This window comes from Amphiura filiformis, chromosome 1 (assembly GCF_039555335.1).
Source record: "Amphiura filiformis chromosome 1, Afil_fr2py, whole genome shotgun sequence".
In the NCBI taxonomy this organism is placed as follows: domain Eukaryota; kingdom Metazoa; phylum Echinodermata; class Ophiuroidea; order Amphilepidida; family Amphiuridae; genus Amphiura; species Amphiura filiformis.
In genome coordinates, this window is record NC_092628.1 from 38,205,280 (window position 1) to 38,220,701 (window position 15,422).

Sequence of the window (15,422 nt, forward strand, 5' to 3'; positions counted from 1 at the left end):
TTACGAAAATCAAAACGACTGGTAAACAGGTTTACTAAATGACCTCAAAGGTCAAATCTTCTCATTTCGTCTGTGAAAAATAAAATGACGAAATTGCAACAGTGACTGTCACCCTTACGACTGAAAATACAGCTTATTTAGCCAGTGTCAACATAGGTTCATCGGTTTGAATATTTTCCTAACATATTGTACAAACTCCACAGCTATATGGGTTTTCACAATATAACAGTAATGGAAAGAAAACTGAAATTGTTCGTCATTTTTCGGCACAAAAATTTTTGGGAAAAAATGACGTCACGGACATAAACAACAATCTCCTAATTAGCATAATGGTCGCCATTCCTCCAGCTAGCTCGTCCTGTGATTGGTCATTTAGTCATCTAGTTTTTATTCTATATCGCTGTTCACGCGGTACCTATGCATTGAACCATAGAACACCTCCTGGAAGCGGCAACCTTAATTAGCATGAGGCGCATTGATATGTAAATAGCGTATTGTTATTCAAATTTGCGCCCTGACTTATAGAGGGCGGTAGTGATGTTATGCAGACAGAGAATGGCTCGATGCGCCAAGCATGTCAAATTGCTGAGTGAGTGTGTATAAATCCCCTTTCTGTGTAGGTAATATGCTCATTATTCAGATTTACCGTAAATATTTTGGAGTATTGGTGCACGGCTTGCACACAGTCGTAGTCAACTGTGCAATTCTTTACCTCCGTATAAAATCAATAATTCATGGTGGGAGCCAAGTAACATTCTGTCTAATTAGTGCAGATTGGTGTTTTATTTTACTTGAGAGCATAAATAGAAATACAGAAGACGAATAAGGCGCCATGATGGAAGGTCAGGTCGGGTGTCAAAGGTTATTGTAGGGTGTCAAAGGTTATTGTAACTTCAAATACTACTTTCATACCTTGTCTCTGTCACGTATTTCCATCATATTATTGACAGCAAGTCCTAATTTTGACATTGCTATTGCAAAATGTCATTCATTTCATATCAAATTAGTAGACTTTCTTTGAAAAAACATATCACTGGTGCCTGATGGGAAATACCGTCCGCCATTTCATAAACTGGGTCGATTTCGCCTGGTTTGTGCCCAGATGTATTGGGGCGCGCTATGCTCTCATTGAACAGGCAAAGTTCGCAAAACTAACAACGTTGTTATTTGCCAATCTCAATTAATCTCGATAACTGGCCTCATTTTCTAGCTAGTAAACCAGCGAAATGTTTCATAGGTTTTGCGTTGCTAATAGAACAACCGTGAATTTAGTGTCACCCCCTTGATTGATCCATAGATGTCAAAGAAAGGCTGACCAGTCGCACCTGTAAGATTAGTATCTTTGATAAGTGCAATCTGCCTGTAGTGCAGGGCGATCTATTCAAAAATTGTATTCATCTATTGCTATGGTAGTTAACCCGTTAAATATAGTTAAATATATCGCGCTGCACTAGTTCACGCAGTACATCTGCAATGACAGCGTGTTTATAGTGAGAGCGGATGTGCGGTACATTGCGGTATAATTTCTATCCGGTCAGAAATTATCCGGATACTTGCCCAGTATAAACACTAGCAGTATATGTATGGGCGGTACATGTGCACTGTAAACACACCAGTATAAATTGTGTACCGTATTACCGGAAGTAGGAGCTTCTTCATGATGCGTAGAATGCGCGCAGGACATTCGAAACGATTCTCACCCCCAAGAAACAGAAGCTACATGTTCGCCGTCGTGATCATACTGTTGAATTGGCTGTTTATAGCTCGTGCCACAATATTTACACATTCCCCGTGTGACCTCGGGGTAATTGCAAATGTACGATAATGTTAGTCGGTATATAATTTGTGGGGTAACTGTGTCTCACTATAAACAGCAAGAGTATCGGTACATATATATACAAAATGCGGTATATTCACTAATAAACACGCTGTATGATTGCAGACATACACAGGTGATGAGTGCAATCTGCTTGTAGTGCAGCGCGATATACTGTTTGAACCTATTGCTATGGTAGTTAATGCGATTATTACATCACTTCGACAGTGACTTGTATGCATTTATAGTCTATCAGCGTGTTTATAGTGGGAGTAGTTATGCGGTATATTGCGATATAATATCTATCCGGTCAGACATTATCCGGATACTTGTCTACTATAGACGAATCCCACGAGCCAAGTCATGGTCAGGACAAGGGGGTGACACTAAATTCACGGTTGTTCTATTCCCAACGCAAACCTATGACAAACCCCGCTGGTTTGCTCGTTAGAAAATGAGGCCAGTTATCGATCGGTTATGAATAATTAATTTCGATCCCTTGATCATGTTTAATTAGGGTTGGCAAATAACGACGCCGTTAGTTTTGCGAACTCTGCCTGTTCAATGCGAGTAGCAAGCTGGAAAGAGCGCCAGCTAGCAGAGCAGGGAGCAATCCGGTGATGGCGCACTAGTATTTCCCATCAGGCACCAGTGATTTGTTTTTTCCAGAAAGTCTACTAGTTTGAGTCGGGAATGACTTTTTACAAAAGTAATGTTGAAATAAGGACTTGCTGTCAATAATGCGATGAAAACGCGTGTCAGATGCAAGGTATGAAATACAAGTAGTATTTCAAGTCAATAAAACCTTTGACATGACATCTGACCTTTCAACATGGCGATATATTAGCTTGTACGGGGGTATTGTATGTGTGTTTGTATTCCTTTCCTATTCTCATTAAAAAAATTATCAATCTGCAATAATCAGACATATTGGTGCTTGCGGCTATGGGCGTGAAGTAATGTTTTTACAAGTATGTAAAGAAATTTACATCATATTGCCATTTTAGTTATGTATATCAGCACCAATGGACCAAAAATCTGATTGGTCACAGTCTGCTTTAGGGCATAGGTGAGCAGATAGGTCGTATCGCCTTCAGCTACATTTGTACAGACCCCAGAAAAAAAGAGGATCTACTAACTGTGTCATTGCACACCTTGATGCATGTACGCCAACTATCTACTGGTCAGTTCAGACTGTTGACAAATCTATCTGTGATTGATTCTATTCCGATCGGGAGAAACGCGTGTGATCATGATCATGGGAAATAAAAACAAAATTTTAAAAGGAAGCAAGTATAGGCTAGGGGCCTACCCACAAACAAATCTCGGCCTAAATACCCGAGTCTAAATATCAGAATCACCGATTCATTGTGTAATATAAAGCATATGCCTACCCAAGGCTCATTCTCATGAACATGAGCTAACACTAACAGGGATGTAAGTTTGTAGGTTTAATCCTTAATGTGCCAGTGATGGCGCGGCGTTGTTCAGTAGCGGATCATAAATGAAGAGTACTTTATCCCTTATTCATAGGTCTATCATCAAACGCGTGCTGTGGAAATTACGTAACCCATGTCCTTGAACTTTTGAAGATCTATAGCTGCTTTAACATGATTGAATGACATCGTGATGCTCGATTATATATCTTTAGGAATTAACATTTCTTTTAAATGCAGGCCAATTGTGATTGCTTCAAATTTATCGGATATAATTCAATATTATTGGAATTGAATTCTACATGCAGCCAGGGACGGACACGTTGCATACATCGCCTAGCTTAAGTCGCCAGAGCTCTGCATTTCAGACAATAACAAGGCTACTATATGTCAAATGTCATACACTTCAATACATTGAATATTACATTCTGTTTTATATAACCAAGGTGCACGAAATATACTAGCTTATACATAACACAGAAAGGTGATATTACGCATCAATTTAACATGCCTGCACACTTCCATTTAGTTCGGACAGGCTCCGCCTGCATGCTATGAATAGCGCCGACTATAAGACCAGGGAGCAAATTTGAATAATAATACGTTATTTACATAACAGTGCGGCTCATGCAAATGAGCTATTGCCGTTTCCAGGATATTGTTCCATGGTCAGGATTTGGTCGGCCATTATTGGGTCCCCGGCGCACCAAGCTGGTGTTGTGGCTGTCCAATTGGGTGGATTAAAGCCGCTTAAAAAATCGATGTTATATTGTATAGAGGCCTTGCATGTGACGTTTCATCCCGTAAATATGGCGGACTACTCAAATGCATTCAACAAAAGCATGATTGCAATCTACCGTGACAGTTCGTCTCACACACATAATCATGCACTACGATCAAATAGGTTGATGACAACATTTGATTGAATGGACTGCACTCCGCCACAACTACGGTGAAGGACACCGGCTCAAATCCTTTGTTTGGAGCCAATCGATAATTGCATGCAGGGCCTCTATTGTGTTGTAAACTTTCATCATATCTCACTATAAACAGAGTATCGGTACATATACTAGTACAAGGATTATCGTATACGGTATACTTAAAATGCGGTATATTCACTATAAACACGCTGAATGAATTTTGTTCGACTGAGTTCGATACTCTCGTATTCCAATTTCCGATGTTTACACTCAGTACGCTATTCACCATCCTCTATTGTTATGCATAGTCGTGCTATAAGTCGATCGATACTTGTTGAAATCATCACAATTCAGAGATACACCTTTTTTTGCTTTGAAATTATTTTCTTGGTCAAATAAAAGCAATAATTTCATTTTTTCAGTAATGTCGGATAAAAACATGGCGCTTGGATATACCTTTAAAAATAGCTATGAAATTGTGTCTTTTAGTGTAAGATTTTTGATTTTTATAGGCCTCAACTTCGCCCGTGAGCTTTTTTTGGAATTAACTTTTTAGCGTTTCAAACTATTTTAATAGTTCGCTAAAGAAAGAAAGATTTTCCCCACCTACATCGTGTGGGTATATATTATAGTTTTGTCAAAATATCCGTTTTGATTTTCACCTTTTTTCACTTGCGACTTAGTACTTCATTTCTAATTATAACCAGCAGAAATAATCGATATTTCTATTGTGGGTTGCATAGATGTCACGTGATTCCGATATAACCAATCAGCACTCTTGAATGGCACAATATTGATGTGAGATCACGTGATTACGTTCATTCACCTATAGTGTGGTTTACAATATATACTTTTAAGGGGCTGTGTAGGCCCCTACTCCCAGATATTCAGTTAGAAGTAAGAAAAGGAATTTAAAATTTTTAAAAAAACATAGTCTTGCCTCGTTCTCTTTTGTGACAACCAAAAAATTACTCATTCAAAACTTGGTTCTCTTATTTTTAGTATTTGGCTGTTACGTTTTAGTTTTTTATCTTAATGTTAAGATTCCATTCTAGGTTTTTAAATTGGTATTGACATTGGCCTTACTTATTTAGATTTGTGTAGATTTCTCGTCTTTAGAGACTCGCTAAAACATAACAATTTAAATTTTATGTTCTGGTGCAGTTTTTAGTTACTTATTATTTGGTTAGGTGTCTTGCTTCTAGAGACTTGGCAGTTCTGAAGATTTGGAATAAATATGGTTCATTACCATTGCGTACTCACCAGTGTCGACTACTGTAACTTTAAACACAGCTGTATTGTCTAATGGAAAATAAACATATTCTGATCCACATATCTACTGTAAGTAACCCGCGAGTGAAGCTAGAAACAAAATTGTGTCTGAATATATATTGACTTATTGACTTATATCTTAGTTTGACCACGGGGATAGTTTGTCAAAAGAGTGGGATATGTATCTAGTTCTAATCTCAGTGAATCTCATGATTAATTCTTCTCTTCACCGTGTGAAAACTAACATTTGTGATTAGTATTCGAAATTAGTTTGGCCCAGAGCGCTAGCTGTGTATGCATCATCAGAGACTGACATCATATAAAGCGTCCCAAGAAAAAGTAAAGCAGATCTTAAATGTTGCCCTTCACATTTGAATTAGGCAATTACCAGAAGGCATCTGTCTAATTTGATCTGGTACAAAATATTACAGGTTGAATGCCTAATGGGCATATATGGAGCCAGGGTTTGGACAGTCAAATATAAATTTTGATTTAAACTATTGTATTAAATTTATTCCAGTGCTTCATTATGTTATTATTGTTATCATTAGTATTATTATTATTATTATTATTATTATTATTATTATTATTATTATTATTATTATTATTATACCCGCTACAAAAGCTGGCATACATTAATGTATTCGTGTCAACATTATATGGTTGAATCCAACCAAAAGTGTCCACGGGCCAAAAAATGTCTCCATAATTTTTTCCTTTTGCCCATTGATTGATGGCATGTTGGCCTTATAGGAACCAAAAGTGCCATCACTAATCTTGAAAAATAGATCCAGGACGTGTGATAGTAAATGTGATATCAAAACCCAATGTTACCTACGAATACCACTAGGATGCTTTCACTATCGCAATACTAATCAACCTAAAACAAATGGAATATTCCCATTAACACTTTTTTCGTGTAATGTAGACCACGGGGTGTCAGTAAAATGCTAGCTCAACCAGAAAATATTTCTTTTTATTTTTATAACGCGATCAATATGATCTTAGTCAATTTATGCTAGTTTATTTTTGAAAATGAAGTTTAGGTCAGTTTCTGTATTTTATTTATCAAATGATTATGAATAAATTAACATATTGTATAAGAACGAGTGGGATATCTGTTTTCAGGAATATTAGGAATTATACGCATACACCTAATGCTTTATAAAATGATAGGTGAAGAAACCCGGGTATTCGTAGGTAACATGAGCGATTTAACAATTTCTATATTGAGTTTAGAGGTTCAAATTTGGCTATTATGATAATGAATGAATAAAATGGTAGTTTTTAGATCTCTTCAGATGGTACGTCCAAATGAATAAGTGCTTTTACCTTAGACCAAAATTGTTTTGATGCTTTTAGCAAGATTTTAAACACTTCATTTTGATATACAAGTAGTTAAACAGCAAATTTACATAATAAATAATTGTTGAATGAATCCGTATATGGGTAATAATATTGTCCGGGGGTACCGCTTAAAGTTTTTGACAATTAATTTCCATTGGTAGGGACACTTCATTACACATGTCATGTATTATGGTGTATTCGTAAGTAACATTCCAGTATTTGTAGGTAAGAATTAGACTTTTGGTGGATATCGCAATCAAATCTTCATTTTATAAAGCACTTTGAATGTATTATTTTCTTTATGTGCGTTTATTGATACTTGAGACCCTACCATGTATATTTAATGTCAGTTCACAGTGGTTGAAAGAGGATTGAAGTAAGAAACAAAGGCACTAAAGTGACTTTAATTTGCTTAATTGCACACAAATCGCTTAAAACCGTTATTGCAGACTTGTGAAGTCCATCTTGGAGTCAGTTGCGTCCTGTGGCCTTTCGTTTGAGGGCAACTATAATTAGCTTTATACTAGGGTCCACCACTGTGTTGTCTAGATCATGAGACAATGAGAAAAGTCGTTTTTGTCCATGGTATTCGCAGGTAAACTTAGCGAAAACGTCAAAAGTTACCTTCGAATAAACAAATTTGGACACAAATTACTCAGAAACCAGAAGGTCGGTAAACGTTTAAAATGAAACACACATGACAGCTGACAAATCCAAGTATTTGTCCCCTTCTAATCTTCTTCAAATCTGATTTTTCTTTCAAATGAGCCGACCGTCGTCTATTTCAGTACATATTTTTCAACAATTAAGCCGTATTCAGTTTTGCATGGTGGGCATGTATGTGAATTCGCAACTTTCATTGACATACGATTTGATAGCAAACATACAGGCCTTCGTTAAAGTTGTATTCGTAGGTAACATTCGGCTACCGAAATTTACCTACGAATACTTGCTTTTATTGTTGACATCTCAGAAATATTTAAACACAGGCTATTGAAACTTGGTAGAAATAAAGATTGAATGGCGCGGCACCTATTTGTTAACTATTGTTTACTATTCTCTCAGTTTGTGGAAATGACACAGCTTTTAACATGTATTCGGAGGTAATGCATATATTTTACCAAACCTACCTTTGTGCCATTTAGAATTTCTGGCAGCTAAACACAATAATAAAGATGTCCGAATGCAATGCATTTCAGTATTGGACATATCAAAGCTTGTATCAATTGCACATTTATTAGTGATTTCCATTTTTAAAGATATATCTAGTGCTATGAAAAATTGTATTCGTAGGTAATGTAAAAAATACCACTCAAAAAATTATCACAAAAAAATATGTACAAATATGTTAAAAATTGAACAGGCAATCTTTGAATACAAACCTTTAAGGAAATCAATTTAGATTCAATCCAATGACTTCTTTTCATAACTGATTTAGATGTTTTTAAAAATACCATAAGAAATATTTTGAAAAAATGGGTAAAAATAGCATGTTTTGGGGTCTCTGTGTCTAAGTTTTTCACAGAAGGGGTCTTATTATATATGGCACGAAGCGTATGATCAATGCGAATAAACACAATACAAAAACGAATGCCAATTGATTAACACTTTTAAGTTATGGCCCTGAACATGTCGTGTACACTTTTCGTTGGATTCGACCATATATTGCCTACCTTTAAGTAAAGTTGGATTTCGCAAACCCATCCTTTGGTAACCAATTAACGTATGCAACTTATGCAACATTGCGCTTTCTGCTCATGTATTTTTAAATTCAGAAGCCCAAATACAGCCCAATGACAAAGACTTCCATGTCGATTCTAAAAATGACAATTTGACGATAATATTATCTGTTCACCCTGCCCTGATTGTATGGTGACTATGTCTCAAGAATTAATTAATAGAAATAAATATATATAACTAAACGTTTTATTGAACGAAAAGCAGTTTTGAAATAACATGCAATAGGTTTTTTTTCTTCATCATGTGTACAGTACCTTTAAACCTGTTGACACACAGATTTATTACCTCTAGCCAGCAGGAATTGCCAGACTTATTAAACGCGGCTGCATTATAATCCTGTAAAAATAACGAAGTCCAACAACCCAAGGTGTTTCATCTGTCCATATGGTGTATTGTTAACATGTTTTCTGGCTAGACAAAAACTAGGACATGGTAGGATAAAGGGTATATAATTACTGCACAAAAAGATATAAAATTTCAACTGTTTTCTCTCTTCAGTCAATCAACGTCCGCAAGAAAAACAAATTCTTGTAAGTAATCCGTGATAGGCCAGGCCGATGGCACACACACAAAACTCTCGCTCGAGATGGCTCAACAGCGTTGTCACGTGTCTGTACTTAAAATATTGCAAATATTTTTTATGGAAGTCGGTTATATGACTGGGAGGTATATGATTTAATATAATCATATTGTTTGCTATATATGTCTAAAGTGCTAACTACATCACTTTTACCAAGACATTAATACTCAGCTATACGCAGTAAGTTAGGCAAATGTATTTCCAACACTATGATATGCACACCTTGCATTCATTAGAGTTGTTGGTTATCATACAGCAGTAATCATACTGAGATACAAAGAACACGGCATGTCCTTGGTCGCCCCTACAAAGTAAACGGGGGGGGGGGGGAGCTTCGAAATATTTTGTACGGGGTGTGCCACGCAGACTTTCGGATGCTGACTTTCTCTATACCTACTTTTTGCTGTTTTTGCTACTCATCAGTATACCAATTTTCAAGAAAAAGCACCCACATTTGCCCAAATTGAACGCTTTAAGGGCACTTTTGACAAAATGCGTCTAATTGGGCGCATTGGTCTCCACTGAAAACCCTCCCATCGATATACCAAAATCTCTGAAGGTACCGGTATACCTTCAGCCAGGAAGAACCCCCTCAGGGGGGAGCAACCATAATTTCCTCACCGTTCTGAAGTCACCAGTATAGTTAATATGCAGAAAAGATATGGCCGCTGGACGTGGTTACCTCTCCTTCAATGGTTAACGTAAATCAAGCATGAAACAGAAAAGACATGTGCAGGAATTATAGATTTAAAACAAGATTAACTTCAAACAATATATTTAAAAAGGTAGGAGATCTATACAGTCAGATACGATTTGCCGTAATCAGCTATTCACGTAATAAAAGTATTCAAGTTCAGGGTTTGTGACTTCACCTCCAGAAAAGTCCTTGGCTAACATGGCGAGGATTAGGACCTTTATCTGGGTTAAAATGGTGTATGTTGAGACGTTTGTCCAGATATCTAGCATATTCACCGATGTGCGTGATTCTATACTCACTGATATTATGTATAAAACATCTACCTACGTTACATTCGATTTTCAAAAAACGTACCATCGACATAGCGAAACCATGCAGTGGTAGATGACAATGGTTAATAATTGTTCAAAATAATCCACTTATAAAGTGTACTATGATGGGGAAAGGGGGATCACATTGAAGATGATCTTTATTATAATATGTTCGATATTTCTTCCCATTATTAGATCCCTTTGTGAAACTTCAGCTGGTGTCAGGACAAAAAGTAGTCAAATCGAGAAAGAGCTCCACAAAGAGGAATACTCTCGACCCCGTATTCAACGAGACCTTCAACTTTAATGTATCTCCGGCTGTGTTGGCGGATGTTTGCCTTCTGGTGACTGTATATGACTACAACTGTAAGAGTCGTGATGACTTCACTGGTCAAATCATAATGGGAAAGCATTCATCAGGTAATTTATAATGAAAGAGTACAATTTTTTTAGACAGGCTGTACATATATATCCCTAGAACTACTGAGTCATATTTTGTTGTACCCCCCCCCCTTAATTTTCAGTTTTGGTACAAATGTATAGCTATGGGTCTCCTCAATCCAGTGATACTAAATTAAATACAAACAGTCCCCACATAATGTCGCTATGACGTCATAATCTGAGGGCGCCCATGCACATTTGAGAAGTTCCGGTTATGTACAAAAGTATAGGCAAAATTGATTTTCGACTAAAAATTCTACAAAAATGCGAATTTTCTCTTCTTTTCTATTTCAACCTAGCTAAAAAGTAAAATGTCAGTAGCTCTTGGAACAATTTTAAAAGAACAAAATGAAAACCATTGATTTTACAGTAGAAACCAATGGTGTGCCCCCTCTATAGTCATCTTTGATGGCCGGTCCTACCCCTGGGTAAGGTGCTGTGGTGACAATTTTATCACTAAAATAAGCGCAAAGGATGGATCTACGATTAGCTTAGCTCGTTTAGGCGTAAACGCGTGCTTTATATCCTTTCAGAATATTTAAAGTATTGGAAACCTTTCGTGATTTCATTATTTTTAAAAACTTTTAATTTCCCGTAGGTCAAGGTGAGACTACACATTGGCAGCGAATGATGGATTCCAAGCGATCACCAGTAGCACAATGGCACACATTACGAACAAGAGAAGAATGTGAGGGCGTCCTGCCATTCAACATGAATTTCATCTCTTGACGAAAAAACGAAAACACCCACGCAGACGACACTAGTCTCTCGTACCAGTCACCTTGTGTTATTGCTAATCAAATGCCAAAGGAACCAAAATTACCAGTATATTAACACGAGTAATACTGCGCCAGCAGAAATGGTGCTTTGTTGCACGTGTTGTAGATTTAGAAATTGTACCTTTGTATTGTTTCTGGATTAGAAAGTGTGACAAGTTTGTAGACACACACACATACAACAGTATCATCAGAACGCACAGAAGCACCACATGATTGGCACCACCTTTCTTAGTATCTGTTGAATTTGACAAACTGAACATCAATAATATTATTTCAAAAGTATTAACCAGACTCCACATGCATCTCTAATTTGTCCTACATACGTTTGCTGACATGGTAGACTCACCTCCATTTTAGCAGGCTTAAAATCTGACCAAAGTTCGATGAAGTTGCTGCCATCACCGTCCCTAACTGCATGGATATCGTTAACGTGGTTAATGTAAATGCAACATTTCTGTACCACGTACGTAGGTATCACACTTAAGAACTGCCGCGAATGATCTTCAATCTAATTTCATGTACAACTTATATGCGTAAAGGTCACTATTATAGTCCAACGTCTTGCGGGCGTTTTGACGTTGCGACAGACGCCGCCAGCGTTTGCCGCAGCGGCTAAGATTTTAGCAGCGTCTTCCACTGCAGAAGACGTCCGATGCACAAGATTCATGGCCACATATTAGCGTAATCTACTAGACTAAAAGTTTAACAAGAAGGGGACCATTGGCGTCGAAGCAGAGCGAAACTGGAGATTCTAATAGTCGAATAGAACTTCAGAATAACAGGAAAAGAAGGTAATACAGGGGTCAAAATAGAAAATACTTCAATCTAATAAAATAAGAATACCAAATCCCTTGTCTGATAAAGATTCTAAAACTTTATAGTTTGTACTATCTATGACTTGTTTGTATAGTTGCAGAGATATCATGAGCCAAGACGTCAAAAGGCCAACGAACTATCATAAGGCGAAATATTTCTCTGAAACAGGTTTCTGACCTACATCGCTGTCTTGAAATCTGCTGCCTCCAGGTTGGTGTCCTCCTTGGGGACGTCAATGTAGGTGAGGGCGGTTCTTCCAGGTTTCCGTCACCCAGTTTTCACAAGGATGTCATGGTTCGGTATCCATTTGACAATGTTCTACGAATCTGTTTTTTCTCTCCCTGATCTTAAGACTTAAGTTTTGGAAGATCGGCTTCCAGTTTACAATGACGGTAATCCTCATCAAGAGGCGAAAATTACAAAACGCTTTTATTTCTTTAAAAATGGGTCAAACTATTTCGATTGCTCGGTGCCAGAAGCGGGTAAGCACAATAGCTCCCCTGTGAACATTTGGCAATTTACACACAAATTGTACTCATCTACACAAGGCAGCTACACATGGTAGCTATTGCACTGACCCACTTCTAGCACTTAGCAGTCGATTTGCATTATCACAATGATTGAAACAATTAAGAGTTTGTAAGAGTTTATTGACTGTTAACTTCTTACAATAGTTCGTTGACCTTTGACACAATTTGGCTAATATCTCTAACACTAGTAGATAGTACAAGTGCAAACTATATCCTCTAGGATTCATCATAACCAGACAAAGAGTTTGGTATGCTTATTTCATTAATCAGAGCATTTTCAATGTTTGACCCCTGTATAACCTTATGACATCAATACACATAAGTTAGAAGAATTTAACTTCAACACTACTTAAATTTGATCGCTTACCGGGAGCGCTTTCACAGTGCTAACTACGTTTTCAGCCGAATGTTATGGCTCTGATGATTTATGGCTTGACAGCCTTGGATGACGTCACACTGTGACATCAAAAGGTGTTTACCTCGTCCCCCTGGTGGTCTTGGGTACGAGAAGCAGTTAATACTGTGAGAGCGCTTCCGGTAAGCGATCAAATTTAAGTAGTGTTGAAGTTAAAATATCTTCTAATTTAGTATATACCACTACGTATGAATATTCAATTTTATGACAATGTAAGCCGACATGACATAAGAAAAACGATGAAGGATACCATTTTGGAAAATGCCATCCGTCATAATCACGATCACATTTTCAGTCAACAATTCCATAAGGTCACAATTTCGCGGTTGATATAGCATGATTTTGAATATGATATAGTCGTTGAAAACGACTGCTCACATATTGCTGGTCACTTTTATAGTTTCGACGAAGTGACCATATTATTTGATCATCACACAGATCGTGTGTTAACTTGAATCTTTGCACTGGTACAAAGAAATATGTTTCGTTAGAAAAAATTGAAGTGTGTTATGTCATAGAGTATAATTAATATTATATTTTATAAGATGGATAAAAATATAACCATAATATTATATAATGAAATATTAAGAGTCTTAGAGAAGTCATGATGTTGGCCAAATGTATCTCTGTTTAGACTGTGCATAGATACATTACCGCAGTATAATACCTCTACCGTAAGATATAAAATGTATTTCATGTTTAACCCCATTGAGCACTACCTGCCGATCTAACATTGCATCTGATTGGTCAGTTACATGATATCTTCATTTTAATCACCAATCAGAATTGAGTTTTGCAAATAATTCATCCTAATTTTCTTGTGTGATGAAATTATTATAACAATGTTGCTGATTGGTCCAATTGAATACCTGAGTGGAAGAAGGGCCCAACTCCATCAAAACTGTTTTAGAGATATTAAGAAAAAACTTAATATTTGGAAAAGTTTTATAGGCAGAATGTTTTCATCTTCAGGGGACCTTTAATACATGAACATACAATATTATATACATTCGAAATTATATATGATGTTACCATGGCAATGGTACAGGTCTTAATACGAGCTGGAGTTGGGCCCTTCTTCCACTAATATACTGCAAGCGCCAGTTCCGTGTTATAAATACTTTGTAGCTACAGAAATTAGGTAATCACCATTAATTGCCCAAGTAGAACTCATGTAATATGTTAGCAAGAAAGTTTATTGTAGTGAAAAGCAGATTTCATGGATGAACAAAATTCCTCTTTAACCCTATATTTGTGGAAGAAGGGCCCAACTCCATGCAGTTGGGCCTTTCTTCCATGAAAACCATGATTAAGTGTACGTGGAAGACTATTTAGAGAGTGAATTGTGGCTCATCTTTCACACACAAGGAAGAGCAATCTGCTGGCAATAAAATGCTGGTTCTAACTCATTTTTGTAAAAAAATGGAGTTGGGCCCTTCTTCCACTCAGGTATTCAATTGAAAATAAAAACTTCTTTTTGACCAATAGGCACGTAGTTCTCATGGGGTGAACAAATTATTGTAAATATATAATCAGATGTCATATAATGTATAATTGGACAATATATGTTTGATACGACTATGTTCAGATAGATGATAATATGGTAAATATGTAGGCCTTGTATTCAAGTTTTATACGATAAGAGGCTAAAGACAGCTAGCAATCAGATGGCATAATCAATGTGCGTTGCGCATAGACCTAATGTTTACTTTAAATGGATAGTAGAGTTGGTACTCCAGCTATATCGAAGGTCCGTAATGTTGAAGGTTTGCTATGCCCACAGGTCACTATGTCGATAGTTCACTTTGTCAAACTATGGTATTTCGCTATTTGAAATAAAGCTTCACTATGTCAAAAAATAATGTTCGTTATGTCGAATATGCAATCCGGTTCGATAGGTCGAAGGCTCGCAATGTCGAATATAAAATAAGTTCGCTATGTCGATGACTCGCTAAGTCAAATATATGTAGTGAACCTTACTTTGACATAGCGAACCTTATTTCATATTCGACGTATCGAACATTAGGCATAGCGAACTTACATGTACGACATAGTAAACCTACGACTTGACAAATCTTAGTCACAGCGAAACTAAGACTTAGTGAACCTTAAACATAGCAAACCTACTACGAACCTTAATTTCGACATATCAAATTCTACATAAGAAACCTTCGACATACCCACAACAGGGTTTATTTGAATGTAAACCCTACTGCGGGTATGTCGAAGGTTTCTTATGTAAAATTTGATATGTCGAAAATTAAGGTTCGCTATAATCCAGTTTGCCATGTCGAAGGCTCGTCAACTATGTCAAATATAATG

At 36.9% G+C, this 15,422-nt stretch overlaps 1 protein-coding gene across 1 annotated transcript in view; it reads left to right on the top strand.

The window, feature by feature from the left end:
• LOC140146684 (synaptotagmin-17-like) overlaps positions 1-12,676 on the top strand; it is a 128,883-nt gene extending 116,207 nt beyond the window's left edge. Inside the window, exons 4-5 of the mRNA XM_072168559.1 lie at positions 10,315-10,539; positions 11,159-12,676. Of these exons, the coding sequence (XP_072024660.1) occupies positions 10,315-10,539; positions 11,159-11,289 (356 nt within the window). The 3' untranslated portion in view covers positions 11,290-12,676. The remainder of the gene's footprint in view (positions 1-10,314; positions 10,540-11,158) is intronic.
• The last annotated feature ends 2,746 nt before the right edge of the window (positions 12,677-15,422 follow it).